The 14,732-nt window shown below is 43.5% G+C and overlaps 1 protein-coding gene across 1 annotated transcript in view; it reads right to left on the bottom strand.

The window, feature by feature from the left end:
- The window catches only part of N4BP2L1 (NEDD4 binding protein 2 like 1), a 248,292-nt gene that overhangs the window by 195,612 nt on the left and 37,948 nt on the right, over positions 1–14,732 (bottom strand). The window contains exon 2 of the mRNA XM_085621679.1: positions 1,312–1,439. Within this exon, the coding sequence (XP_085477805.1) occupies positions 1,312–1,439 (128 nt within the window). The remainder of the gene's footprint in view (positions 1–1,311; positions 1,440–14,732) is intronic.

Genomic DNA, 14,732 nt, shown 5'->3' on the forward strand with positions numbered 1-14,732 from the left:
TCACTACATGGCTTTGTTTTCACTAAGCTCTGCTTGTGCCTGTTCACATGAGAACCGTCTGCCTTTCGCGTTCCTTGCTGTTCTCTGTGGTTTTCGTCTGCACATGATGTACAAGGTCGAAAAGCAATGCCCCTTGTTATTCTGCTCTGGTCAGTCCCCCGCACCTAGACATAACATGAAACGCAGCTGCACTGCTGAAAATCGAGTGCTTTTAATATTGCATGCATGCATGTTAAAGACACTTGGAGAAAAACCTTTCCAGAGAGAAGAGCTGTGCTTGTCCGGAGATGTAAACCTTTACATCTAGACTTGGAGGTATGGGGTCCCCCTCACAAAGCCCAGAGGTCTTTTTCTGTTTTTTATAATAAACTAGTTCCTAGCATGGGGAGGGTGGCAAGGTACAGTAGGCCATTTTTCACCAGCTTTATAAAATGATATCCCTGTTCATATTCTATGGAATTGTAACAATGCTCACTATTTTGTGTTTATGCATTCTGCTATGAGCAATAGCACGTGTACTGCATTTTAGAGCACGTTAGTCAAAATAAACCTTTTAAACTATACCTTGTCTCTGATTACTCATGTTGTGGACAAGTATGAGTGAGTGAACGAAAGAGTGTTCTTGCTCCCGCGATTCCTGAGATAGTCGGAGTTACATGTTCTGGGTTGTCTAATCATTGGTAGATTCGCTGTAGTATGGAGAACGAATGAGACATTATAGCTAGTATGATTGGGATTTGGGGCACTAAGGTGGGTAGTTGGTACACCACTATACACCGAGGTCCTGGTTTCCTGCGCATAGTTCTGTATATGTGCAGAATCCCTGCAACAAGCTCAAATCTCCTTACGAACTCTACAGAAAACGAGGAATTAGTGATTTCCCCTGTAATTACTTATAATGATAATGGGCCGGATCTTCCCCTGTATATGTACCTTCAGGAATGGGTACAATTCAGCCCATTTTCTAGATCACTCATTAAGAGAGCATACGTCTTATGTCTTTCAGCCTGTCTTTCACACTCACCTATTCATAATCTTTCTCCATTTCACATTCTGTATCTCTCTTGCCTACCTTCTTCGGTCTCAGTCATTACCCATTCTCAAACCTCAGCTATCTTCCTCTTCTGTAAACACTACTGTAACCTTTGGTAACCCATATTGCAAAGTATAACCTAGCCCAACTGATACAATGAAATAGCAGCACTCAGGAATGTCACATATTTTGAACAAATGTCAACACAGATTTTCAAATACCAAGCTTTAGAGTGTGCTTGGAATATCAATAAACATATGCTGAAATAGCTTATTCACCTCGTTTTTGATTCCACATGTGGGCCTCTCCCAAGAAATCTGGACTGTATTCATAGATTCCATCCTCATTTATGAAAAAGTCATCCGTGCTAAAAGTTATGGCACTTGGAAATGCATGTTTCAGCTGCCTGTAAAGGTTAAAGAACAATTTCACAATGAAGGAAGACCATATATGTTTGCATATTTTTCACAATGAAAGACGACTGCATATAGTTGCATATTCAAATCAAAGAATAGGTAAATTTCAAGGATAATATTAGCGTGATTGTGTATTTAAGGCACCCTGAGCTTGTACATAACTTGCTCACGCTAAGTAAGGGGTTTCATCATGATGAGGGTGGCTCCAGCATTAAAATGCTACCCCTGGGCTTCTTTTATAGGCATACGATTAACCCGAACAACAGTGGTGAACACAAGGGCCACATGGTGGGAACATATGGGGGTGGCTCAACATTCTCAGTATGGAATCGGTATGCCTCACTTAAGAATGCAAGGGATCTAAATGATATTGATTGACTGGATTGGCCGGGGGAAAATAGGGGCGCCCATGGTGTGGAGTGTCATCTTTCTAACACAGACTTGGGAGGAACCGTTAGGGCAAATCCAAATGAGGACACCTTAAGTCCATCGCATTTAGAGCTTTTGGGACCCGGCACGCAAGAGCAGTCACACACTCACAGAACCCCAGTCCCCTACTTTGCCATACACCAGATATTCCAGACGGACATAGCCTGAGGGATTTTAAGATAATCTCCTGGAATATAGCAGGCTTAGGTACTAAATTTAAAAATGAGGATTGGCTAGTTTACATTAAAAATGTTCAGGTTTTCTGTCTACAGGAGACGTGGGAGGTAAATAATAGTACCCTCCACCTTGAGGGTTATAAAACCTATTTTGTGCCTGCAAGTAAGGCCACATCGGGGAGAGCAAGGGGAGGATTGATTACTTATGCCGACCTCAACTTACAGGGCAGATGGACCGAACTGGGCTGAAATTCAGATTTTATGCAGGGGATTAAGTTTTATAATAAGGGCCACAAATTAAATTTTATTAATTTCTATAATGCGATTTTACCGGGCCAGAGTACTGCAAGAGTGGACGAGCTGAAGAGTAGGCTCACATGCATTCAGGAGCAAGGGGCGCAGATGTCCCAGCTGGTTTTAGTTGGCGATTTTAATTGCCACCTGTGCCCACACCTGAAAGTTAAAGGAGGGGACTGGTTGTCGTGCACCCTGGAAGAGGGCCCGCACATGGAACATACAAAGGAGGGAAGGGCGTTAGGCAAGCTTCTAAACACACATGCCCTCACACATACCATGGACCTGGCTGAAGCTGGAAAGGATAAAATTGTGCACCCCACATTTAAAGGCAGAGGAAGTGTTACTTTTATTGACTTTATCTTTGTTTCGAATACACTAAAAAAATGGGTCACAGGTTTCAAAATATGTCTAAGTATTTTCAGTGATCATAACCCTCTAGTCATGTCCCTCGTGGAGTTAAATCCCTACAAGAATCCACAGAGAGTGGGGGGGGGAGGAGAGGGGTGGTATGTGCCACAGATCAAGGGAGGAGGCTCAGATGGTCACAGACTAACGGCGAAGCTTTTTACAGAGCATTAGCTGAAAATGGCCAACAGCTTATCGCGGACTGTCTAAACCCAAATGTGGAGGGTATTGAACTGGTCATGGTATTCAAGGGTATTGACCATCTAATTGATGGTTTGCTTAGGGACAAAACATACAAAGCAAGAACGAATGACCCAAGGTGGTTCGACCAAAAGTTCTCTCGCGCCCTGAGAGAGCTGAAATTAGCATTAAAATCCTCCCCAAGAGATAAGAGGAGGGTGACCCTATGCAGGGCAAATTATAAATCGGCAGTAAAATGCCGTAAAACTAGTTTGCAGCAGCAGGCTTGGGAGGACTTAAGGGAAGCGATAGAGCTAAAGAACACAACTGCTTTCTGGAAAGTTATAAATGACCCTTGCTTCCAAGAGGCAAATAAACCAAGGGTAGCTAATCACATCCTGCCAGAATCATGGTATGAGCAGTTCCATGGGCTTTACAATCACTGCCTGAATGAGGCCCAGACGGAAGCAGAAGGGGGGGAGCAGTCTATCAACCAGATAAGTTTCACCCTGGGTGAGATCAAGGTAGGAATTGAAGGACTGACTCGAAATAAGGCACCGGGTCCTGATGGTATTCCTTCCGATCTTTTCTTGAGCCAGGTAGATCTTTGGGCACCAATCCTGACCAGAGTCATTAATACAGCAGTAGACACAGGTATGCCACCATCCTGGTCCACAGCCATAATCGTTCCTATTTTCAAAAAGGGCAATAAGGACAGCCCACTTTGCTACCGGCCCATTTCCCTAATCGATGTGTCAGCGAAAGTTCTAGGAAGGGCTATCCTCAGCCGGTTAATGGACTGGGCGGAGGATCAACAGATTATCACTGACACCCAATATGGCTTTAGGCCGGGAAAGTCAACCACCGATCAATGTCTTAACCTTTATTTATTGGTAGCCAAGTACACCATTGCCAGCAAAGAAACTGTGTACTTGGCTTTCATGGACTTGACGGCGGCTTTTGACCGAGTCAACCGTAGCAAATTATGGGCAATTAAGGGAGGTCTTGGTGTGGACCCTGGACTTATTAACATTCTAAAGGTGTTGCACCAGAATACCACTGCCAGTGTCAGATACAATCAGGAGGGAAGTACCCATGTTCAAGTGGGGTGAGACAGGGATGTATTCTGGCCCCATTTCTGTTCACCCTGTACATAAATCGCTTGGATCAGGCACTTAGCACTTCAATGGTTGATACACCGTGGATTGGCTCAAGAGGGATCCCCGTCCTGCTTGACGCGGTTCTCCTCGCGCGGACATCCAAAGGGCTCCAGGGTTTGATAGACGGCTTTGTTTCCTTTATGGAGAACCTAGATCTGTCCCCCAATTTAACTAAGTCATACATCATGGAAGTGGGGGTGGGGGGGGCGAGGGGGGGGAAACCGAGCAAAAACTATGTTTACTCGATTGGTTCCCATCACCTGGGAAAGGTGCACTCCTTTTCTTATTTGGGGATATTATTTGACAGTCGTCTTAATTTTAAGGCCCTTGTAGAAGAGAAATGCCGCACACTAGTGAGCTGCTCTGGGTCGATCATGAACTTTGCACGAAGGTTGGGCAGTTGGTCCCCGGAGCAAATACTGAGATTATACAGCTCTAAATGTTGTGCCAAAATTCTTTATGGAAGCGAGGTATGGGGTTTTATTGACACGCAGCATCTGCAGACCGAGGAAAACAAGTACCTCCGGCGCCTACTGAAAGTGCCTCAGAGCACACGTCCCACATCATTCACGAAGAACTGGGTGTCAGTTATGTCAGAGATAGGCTGGAAGCCAAACCCCTAACCTGCTGGGCCAAAATATGGGCAAATACAGAGGCCTCATTTAGTAAGCAGATTATAACAGACTGCCTTGCCCGTGACCGGGGGCTGAACATCCCATGGCTTAAGTATGTAAAGGAGACTTTAGAAGCCATAGGATGTGCAGATCTTTTTAATAACCCCACAAAAATGTCAGTGCATGACAAGACTTTGGTGCAGGCCCGGTTCCAGAAGCATGTTATATCACTCAGGGAAGATAGGGAACTGGTTAAACAGTCAGTTAGAGAACACCTCCTGACTAAATCATGTTTGGGTATTGAGCCCTATTTATCTTATTTCCATAATGCCCATGATAGATTTATAATGACACGGTTTAGGCTCAATCTATTACACTAGCTGATCCGGCAGGATACACCCTGTCCATAGAGTTGAAGGGTCCGTGTGGCTGCGACCATCGGTCTCCTCAGGATACCCTTCACTTTGTTTTATTATGCCCTTTTTATTCACTACCTAGGAGTTTGTTTTTAAAAAGCATTTTAAAGACTTCTAGATTTAAACATGCAAAGGTGGCCCTGTTATTTTTAAAACTGTCTACAGACACATTAACCCGGTTCTGCACTGTAAACTTTTTAAGGGCAGCCATCAGACTCAGAGATACAAGAGGTACTAGATTAACAAATGTGGCTCGTAATACCAGTTTTTAAAAGGCCCCCACAAAAATAAAAAATATGAATGAATTTGAAGAGGGGAAGGTTCTTTTAATTGTGATGGGAGCGAATATGTATGAATGAATGAAAGGAGTTTTTATAGAGCGCGATGGCTACCCTGAGGCGTCCCAGCGCTAGAGAACTGCGTGTGCGTGAGTGGATAGAGGGACCTAATCTGTGGTGGTAAACAACAGCGTTTTTAGCCCCTTTCGGAAAGAAAGATGGTTGGATTTAGAGCGCAAATGGAGAGGGAGAGAGTTCCAGAGTTTTGAAGAGTTATAGGAGAACAGTCGTCCGCCCGCTCTGGTTCTCTTAATTTTTGGCACTGTGGTCAAGAACAAGGACGCTGATCTGAGATGTCAATTCTAAGCTGTCAAACTATTATGTTCCTCTCTTAATTTTGATGTTTTTTATATGTACTTTTGTGGCCCGCGATGTTTGCCTCTCATTGGTCTTTAATATGAATTTCATGTGATAAGGGGTTTCCACTCAAGGAAGGATCAAACCTGTATCATTTTAAGCTGTTGATTGTTTTGTTTTTATATTATGATGCATTTGATCTGCACTTTTATGGTATTTTTTTATACCGAATAAAGTATTATTATTATTATTAGCTTTCCAGAGAGTTGTAATTGGACAAAATAGAAAACACTGTACAAATAATCTATACAATCAATGACATAAGTAAATCAAACAACAATTTAAAGGAAATAGATAGGTATTTAAGTCCAGTGTTACAAGATGGGAGAAATCAATTTAATACATACATATGGCTCAATCTTGAAAACTTGATCAACATCCTGGAAAAGATAGATTAACAAGTACTTTGTGCAGTTGGAGCATTTCAGTTCCATAGGCAAATACAATTCCTTGTAAGTTGCATTTGGTTCCTATATCTTACCATCTAGTCACATGTACAAATTTTTTATAGTGAAAGACCTATGTTTTCCTACTTTATCTAAATCGGAAATGGATGCCTCTGTGGAACTTTGTGATTCCTTTGTGACATCACTTCAAGAAAAATTAAGAAACATTAAAAACATCTTTTTGGCGAAGAAAGTGGGGTGGGGCACCAGTAAATCTCTTTGAAAGAAGAGGTAATGAGAGCCTTAATTTTAGCAATCAAATAAGGCTCTCCGCTAAATCCATGTCCTGTCTCTTGCTATCAGTTGGCGATGGATATTCCAGCTATGGTTATAACAGATTTATGCAACTTATCTATTGACTCAGCATTTTGCCCTAAGCGAAGGAAAAATCCTCAAATCCGGTCCATTTCAAGAAATCTTCTTTATATTAAAGTGAAATGTCTAATTGCAGACCAATTTTAAGTTGCCTTTTATTGCTAAACTTTTAAAAAGGAAATCAGCTGAAGAACCATTTGGATATTAACAAAATACTGGATATAACACAAGTAGGTTTTAGACCAATGCTCTCTAAATAAACCACATTAGTCTCAGTTTTAGACAATATCAGGATGCTATTGGACAGTAAAACAGTGCGGCACTGATCTTGCATTTGATACCATATCCCACAGTGTCCTAATTCAGAGATTAAAGACCTCAGGAAGGCAAGGTAAGTGTCTGGACTGATTTTCACCCGGTCACAAAGGTCAGTGAGAATGGCATATTTTACCTCCAAAGGAAAAACATTATTGTGGGGGTGTATCTCATGGATCTACTTTAAGCCTCCCTTTGTTCAATATATTTATTTCCCCTTTAGCAGCACTCATTTAAAGTTGCGGGCTATCTCTCATGTCCTATGCAGATGACACCCAATTTGTTGTTATACTTGTAGATGAAGTTGAAACCGCATCAAATCTGCATGACTGTGTGTCCTTCGTGATAAAAATGGATGCACACTAATGCTCTAAAATTACATGGTGATAAGACAAAATTACTGTGCTTTGGCCAATTACCAATAGTCTAAATTGGCGGCCCTCTGCTCAGGGTAATCCTCCGATTCCAGTAGGACATGCTAAGACTCTGGGAATAACGATTGACAATAACCTCAATTTGGACATACAGATAAAGTATCGGGGTTCGTTTCCTGTACCTAAAAAGGTTATTTAAAGTACTTCCAGCGCTACCTAAACATACCTGCAAGAAGGTAGACCAAAAAACCATTTTACTGTGGTATTGTAGCTAGGACTACTGATCACAGCAATAACTCGCTTACAGAGAATTCAAAATTGGGCTGCGAGATTGCTCGTAGGGGTAAAACAGAACGAGTCTGTCTCTCCCATACTGAAAATCTTACATCGGTTGACAAAATGATTCAGTATAAAGACACTTGTATATAAAGATTTCTATAAAATCGGCCCAAAAGTTATAATTGAAAAATTCAAGACCGTTGTCGTACACCTTGATCTATAAATACTTCCCTGTTTACTGTTCCTGAAATAAATCGGATGCAGAAAGAGGGTAGAGTCATTTTGTTTATGGCCCCCAGGTTGTGAAATACTCTTCTTTCCTACTTAAGGAGTGCAAACAATCATTTAAAATTTCACAAAGGTTTGAACACATGGTAATTTCAATAAATTTGAGTGACATAATTTCTTTTTTACAGTCTTACAGCGCCAGGACCCCGTGTTAGGGTAACAGGAATTTTGCAAATCCCATCATCATTATATGTGTTGAAATTGTTAATATAAATTAAATGTGGCAATATCATCATTGTTTGTGCACCAAATGGGATACTTTGTTCTGGTTCTCTTACCATATATGCATTAGACCAGAAACCAGACTTCAAATTAAATATCATTTTATACACTCCATTTCAAGCAAAATGGTCACTTCTTCTGATCTACATTGATTCAGCTAAAGGGAAATATTCCATATACTTGCCGAATATTAGCAGTGGCTGCATCTATGAGCGCTGCAGGATGACTTTCTAAAGACATTCGGCTTCTGTCACCAATGGAGTGCAAAGTAACAAGAAACAATTTTCCCATGATGTGTCCAGTCAAAGAAATGTATTCCACTTTCTGTTGCAAATGGAGGTTTTGGGCAAATAAGCCACATCTGCTTCATTTATTAAGGAAGTAAAGGAATAAAGTCATCCTAAATTGAGAGGGGTACAGAAAGAAACAATTTGGTGACAGGCACACTGTTGGTTGGACATTGAATTGAAGACTTATGGTCCATTGGCATGCAAGAGTATTACATGGCTTTGCAACAAACTAAACAAAATAAATAATATGTGGCACGGTAAATAGTATTTTAGATTTATTGGTTAGGGATGTCTGATGAACAAAGTTTACAGTGTACTGCTTATTCACTCGGATAACATTTGTAATGCGGAGATATTTCTTGCTATATTGAAGATACATGATCAAATTAATAAAAATGACAGGACGAAAAATTATGATGATACGCAAGTTGCAGAAGAATAGCACATAATAATGTAAGCGTGGGGATCCCTAAAATCTTACACCTCAAGGGGCACTTCAGTAACACGCCCACGGGTGGGTAGATTAGGGACAGTGTTAAGCCTCAATTTCATGAGGCAATGTGTCGTAAGATAAGGTGCAAAACAAGATATAAAAAATACAGTCAAATAAGAAAAACTGACTCAATAAGTGAGTTCTAAAGCGGAATTAAAAAATGTATAAAGATTTATTACAAAAATTCAAAGGGTACAATACAGAAATCACAAACGTCTTATGCATAAAGTCATTGCCTTGAAGGTACTTAGCAAGATGGTAATATAGAGCCAGATGTACGACCCATTTTTGCGGCCGAAAACGGGAGAATCTCCCATTTGCGGCCGCAAAAAAGGGTAATAGAATGTACAAATGCTATTTTGCGAGTCACTGACTCGCAAAATAGCATTTGCGACTCTCGCTATTAGGAAGGGGCGTTCCTTCCTAATAGCGAGTCAACATGCTATGTATTAGTGTTTTGCGAATGCATTTGCGGCCGCAAAACACTCGCAGTTTACCACCTACTTCAAGTAGGTGGTAAACCACTCGCAAAGGGGATGGGGTCCCCAGAGGACCCCTTCCCGTTTGTGAGTATGTTGGAAAATATTTTTTAAGAGCAGGCAGTGGACCCAGAGACCACTGCCTGCCCTTAAAAAAATTAAACTAAAAAGTTTCATTTTTCTTCTTTAAATGCATCCGGTTTTCCTTTAAGGAAAACGGGCTGCATTAAAAACAAGCATTTACAATGCAACGGTCTCGGCATTGTTCAAGTTAGAGTTATTGGCATTGCTCATGACATTATTTTTGTTTATGTTTTTGTTTTTTAAACATGTAAAGAAACGGCATTGTTATTTACAATGTCAATAGCTTAATCACTCTCAAAAGCGAGATTTATTATGCGAGCATTATTTGGGAAGTTTGGCAAATCCATAATTATGAGGAAAACGCTGCAGCATCGCAAAATGCCAGTGGCCCAGACTAATATGCATGATTAGTATTTGGATTCCATGCCCATTCCTTCTTTGTCCTCTCTGCTGAAACTGCTGCCCGAAGTGTCAAATTTTATTAATACCGTGCCAGGGCCAGACTTGGCGTTGATAATGATTGTTTGAAAAGGGAACTTTGAAAGTATACGAACTTGACCAATTCTGGTTTCAAAATATAAGAGAACACTGTAGAGGCATGCGTCTACCGACTGTTATATATAATTTGGGATATATTTCTTAATCTGTCGAGTTCAGCCACTGCATGATTATATTGTGGTCTCTTTTTGAAACTCAGGAGCAGTAACATTGTTGTGGTGTCACTAGGGCTTCAAGTGGATGCTTTTTCAATATTATATACAAGCCACAGTTACTGCTAATTTATCTTATGCAACTAACAACGATTGACAAAGCCAATAGGCCTAACTTGTTGTAGGTATCATGTTACTTGTTGTATCATTATGCCTGGATGCAATGACAAAAGAGACAGCAAAATACAAGTCGTAGAGACCCCGCGCAACACCGCCCCCTCCCACCCCCACACATTTTTTTTTATCCCACTTAAAGCCCTGGGTAGGATACTCAACAACAGAGCCGAACTGGAACCCCAAAGTAGGCCTGGCAATTATGTCGGACCAGCTGGAGGGTCGTGGGGGAGGTGAACTGTGAAGCACTTTTGCTACAGGAAACGCCCGATGCCCGGGCAAGCCAGCCCGGCCCTGCTCAACAACCCCGTTCTCTCCCGCATTTACCTGTGGCGAATGGAGGAAGACGTGTTGGCTTAGGGCTCCGCCGGAGGCCTCCCGTGTCGGCCCCTATTATCCGTATGCAGCGCGTTTTTTCGTGCTGCAACTTTACCTGACGATTGCTGCACCCACCCTGCAGCTCCGATGCGAACTTCTGGGCAAAAGTATGTGGTGCTCCGCCCCGGGGTGTATGGCCTTTCCTGTGGCCCGGTGGAGTGCTGCTGAACTGGTGTGACGGCTCACGCGAGCCCGTGGTCTGACCCCGCCCACTTGGCCTCGCGCTGTGTCACAGTAGACACTGGCAGCTGCTGTTCGAACTGCGGGAGCCGCACGATTGCCCCCATACTGCGCCTGCATTGCCCGGAAACTTATCAGTGGTGACCTGTGGCCCTGCTTGGGAACCGGACACTCCTCCGATCTGCTCCCCTGCAGCGGTAGCGGTGTGCTCCCCGAGGTGGTCCCTGGTGAGTGACTTGCCGGGACTGGGTTCGTGCCGCGCTGCGGAGAGCAGCCGACATTGGAGACTGCTGGGGGCCCCACGAGACAGCTGCATACGCATCGGGATCTGCCTTCTTGCTGGGGGCCCCCAGCGGCGGCTACCTACACAGCGGGATCTGCCTTTTGTGCCGCAGCGGAGGCTCGAAGAGTGGCGGCGCTGATCGGCTGTTTCTGAGAGCCAGAAATGAAGGTGACAGACTGCGGTGCCCTGAGCTGAGCCTTGCCGCCTTTCTCCGAGGTCAAGCAGAAATGCCTCGGAGAAAGGCAGCGGCGTTTTCCGATTCGGGGGCGTGTTGGAGAGAAAAAACACGACCAGAGAAAGAATCGAAAAAAACACGCCCCCGAATCGCAAAAGGACGGGGCTTGTTTGGAGAGACAAACCTCTTCTCCAATGGCTGACCAGCATTTCAGAGGCCAGCCAATGGAGAAGAGAAGAGGGGCGGGTTAAAGCCCCACTACTCCAAGTCATTAAATCTCGTGAGCGAGACTGCGCAAGCGCAGCCTTCGCTAGCCGAGACCTAAAAAAAAAGGAGCAGTCCGACATGGTGGTCTGCTGAGCCCAGCAGGCCACCATCCCTGGGAGGGACTATCATTCCCAATGGGCTCGCAAACTGCGAGAGGCTCATTAATATTAATGAGCCTCGCAATTTGCGACCCCATTGGGAATCGCAAACAGTGTTAAGCACTAGGGGTGGGCGGAATTTGCGAAATTCACTTTCGCAAATTATCGCGAAAATGTTAAAAATCTCCGCAAACACGCGGAAATATCGCGAAGATGCAGAAGTTTTTTCCCGCATGTTCGCGGTATTTTCTGCATGGTCGCGGCTCGCCAACTTACCCATGCGGTTGCTCGCGGGCGCGGCCATCTTGTTTTCACTTGTCTCGCGGTGCATGATCACGAGAAGAAAGACGTGATCGCGCGACGAATGACGTTACTGAGGGCGCGAACTGTTGCGAGACAGCGCAAATGGCTACCAACATCTCGTGGAGAACGTGACCGGACCGGGAAAACTTGTCGGCGAACGCGGGGATTCAGGTAAGGCGATCGCGCGCACGCGAGAATGTATTATTTTACAGCGCGAGCAAGCAAGAAATTTCCGGTAAAATGCAGATTGCAGAAATTTTGACATTTTCGCGCTCTCCGCGGAACGAGAAAATGTCAAATTATCGCAATTTCCGCGAGCGGAACGGAATTTTAGCCCAGGCCTATTAAACACACTCTTGTACATGCAAAATAGCGCCTCGCAAAAAATAGCGCCTCGCAAATTGTGAGTTACAAATGACTCGCAATTTGCAGGTCGTACATCTGGCCCTTGAAGTCCTTGGCAAAATCAAAAGAACTCTAAGTTCCAAATGAGCAGAAAAAACAGGAAGAAATCAGACAGCATTGATTGCACCATCGGGAAAGTGTCACAGCTCACTCGCTAATTTGAGGGTTTATATAGGAAATCTTTTCATAGAAAATAATAGAAACTGCACATTTATTATAGTGTGAGCTAATTAATTACAATTTCAGCAAATTAGAGCATAGAAGTAGTAAGCATTATATGCATTACCACCCAAGCTAAAATGCTCGAATCCCACCTTAATCTTCATCTGTCTGCCTTCCTGGATTCCTCTGGGTATTTGGACAACTCCCAGCATGTATTCAGGAAATTCCATAGTACGGAATCTGCACTCACTATGGTGGTGAATAATATCCGAATGAAGGTGGATCAAGGTCAGACCACTCTTTTGGTCCTACTGGATCTAACGGCAGCATTTGATACCCTGTCTCCCTCGACTTTAACATCACGTCTGAGGGAGGTAGGAGTGGGGGGCCCGGCCCTGAGCCTTCTGTCCTCTTTTTTAGATCTAAGAGAGCAGAGGGTTAAGCTTGGAGAGTTCCTCTCCCCTGCCAAAGCCTTGAGTCCGACCCTGTTTAACATCTACGTGGCCCCACTTGCTAGGCTTGTGAAATCGCAGGGGATGGAGGTTGTGTCATACGCTGATGACACACCAAATCATGGTGTCCCTGGCTCACTCGGCTAGTACATCCGCGTTCAACTTTAGGAACTGCATGCAAGCAGTCTCCGAATGGATGATCCAAAACTCCCTAAAGTTGAACGGCGATAAAACCGAGGTTCTGATCTTCGGCAATAATCAGGATATTTGGTCCAGTGAGTGGTGGCCCCCATCTTTGGGAACCTGCCCTATTCCATCCTACTCTGCCAGGAATCTTGGCGTTATATTTGACACCTCGCTGACCATGACTCTCCAGGTCAATAGAAGGGTGGCCACTTGCTGGGGGGTTATCAAGATCCTTAGGAGAATTGTTCACTATCTCTCCCCCCAGGCCCATAAGCAGACGGTGGTTGCGCTAGTGGGTTCAAGGTTGGACTATTGTAACGCACTATATGTAGATATCAACAAGGGTCTCATTCATCGCCTCCAGGTTGTGCAGAACGCTGCAGCAAGATTTGTTCTAGCAGCACCTAATGCTTCCTCGGCTACTTTAGCCAGGAAGAGTCTGCACTGGCTTCCAATCCAACATAGGATCTCGTTCAAACTTTTGTGCCTGGTGTTTGGAGCCCTATTGGCTGGGTCCTCTGATGCCTTGGGTTCCCTGCTAACCTGCTATACCCCAAGCAGGTGTCTCCGCTCCTCTGAGATGAATCTTCTTGTAGTTCCCCGTTTTAAGAAAGTCAGATGGGGCAGCAGGGCCTTTTCTAACGTGGCCCCTCGATTATGGAATGCCCTCCCCTCGGAGATTAAGGCCCAACCTTCACTTGCCCTTTTTAAAAAAGTGCTCAAAACGTGGTGTTTCATTAAGGCCTACCAGTAAGCAAGTCCTTTTGATTTAACTAGCATTTTTGGGTTAGGCGCCTTGACGCCCATTGGGCTTAGTAGCGCTTTATAAATCGGATTTCATTTCATTTCATTTCATTAGCAGGATCCCACTACATCAGTGATACTCAAAGCACAGAAAGAAAACGGACAAGCATTTATGTACATGCTAATTGAAGTTAAAAAATAAATAAAAAAAAGCAGCACATAAGATGTCCTGCACCACTAAATTTAAGGAACACATTCATTTTTAAAAACAACTTGCAGATTAGATCAGCGCATTGAGAAGCATTTTTAAAAGTAATAGTTTTCAAAAATGAATGTAGAAACGTTCATGCCTCCTCCTACTCTGACAACAATGTTAATACTGAGCTAAGAAGCAAGTTAATCGTCTTGTGGCCCCTCTGGGTCACCTGGGTGTAATTATACATGGACAAGATTATAATTTATTAAATCAAACACAAAAGAAAGTTTTCTACAGTGCACATCCTCCTGAACTAATGTATTTCAAGGTTCTCTTATATGTGATAATGAACAAAGGGAAGGCAAGGGAAATAAAACAATGGCTTAGGATCATAACATTTGGTCAAGTAGGAAAGCTGGGATTGATCCCAGGTTTTCTGGTCTCACATTGAGAAATTCTATTTCATACCAATTCACAAGAGGTGTAGGCGGACATTGCCCTGGATATCATGGATTTGTTACAGTCATTTAACATGGTTAAATACATGATAATACTAATATGTTGTCTAGGGGCGTTGAAGTGGCAATAATGAATAGCGGAGAGACATGAGATGCCATAACCTTTTTAGAGGATTTGTTCAGAAGAGAAGGATTGCCGAGAATACAATACCAAC

Source organism: Triturus cristatus, chromosome 8 (genome assembly GCF_964204655.1).
Source record: "Triturus cristatus chromosome 8, aTriCri1.1, whole genome shotgun sequence".
Classification (NCBI taxonomy): domain Eukaryota; kingdom Metazoa; phylum Chordata; class Amphibia; order Caudata; family Salamandridae; genus Triturus; species Triturus cristatus.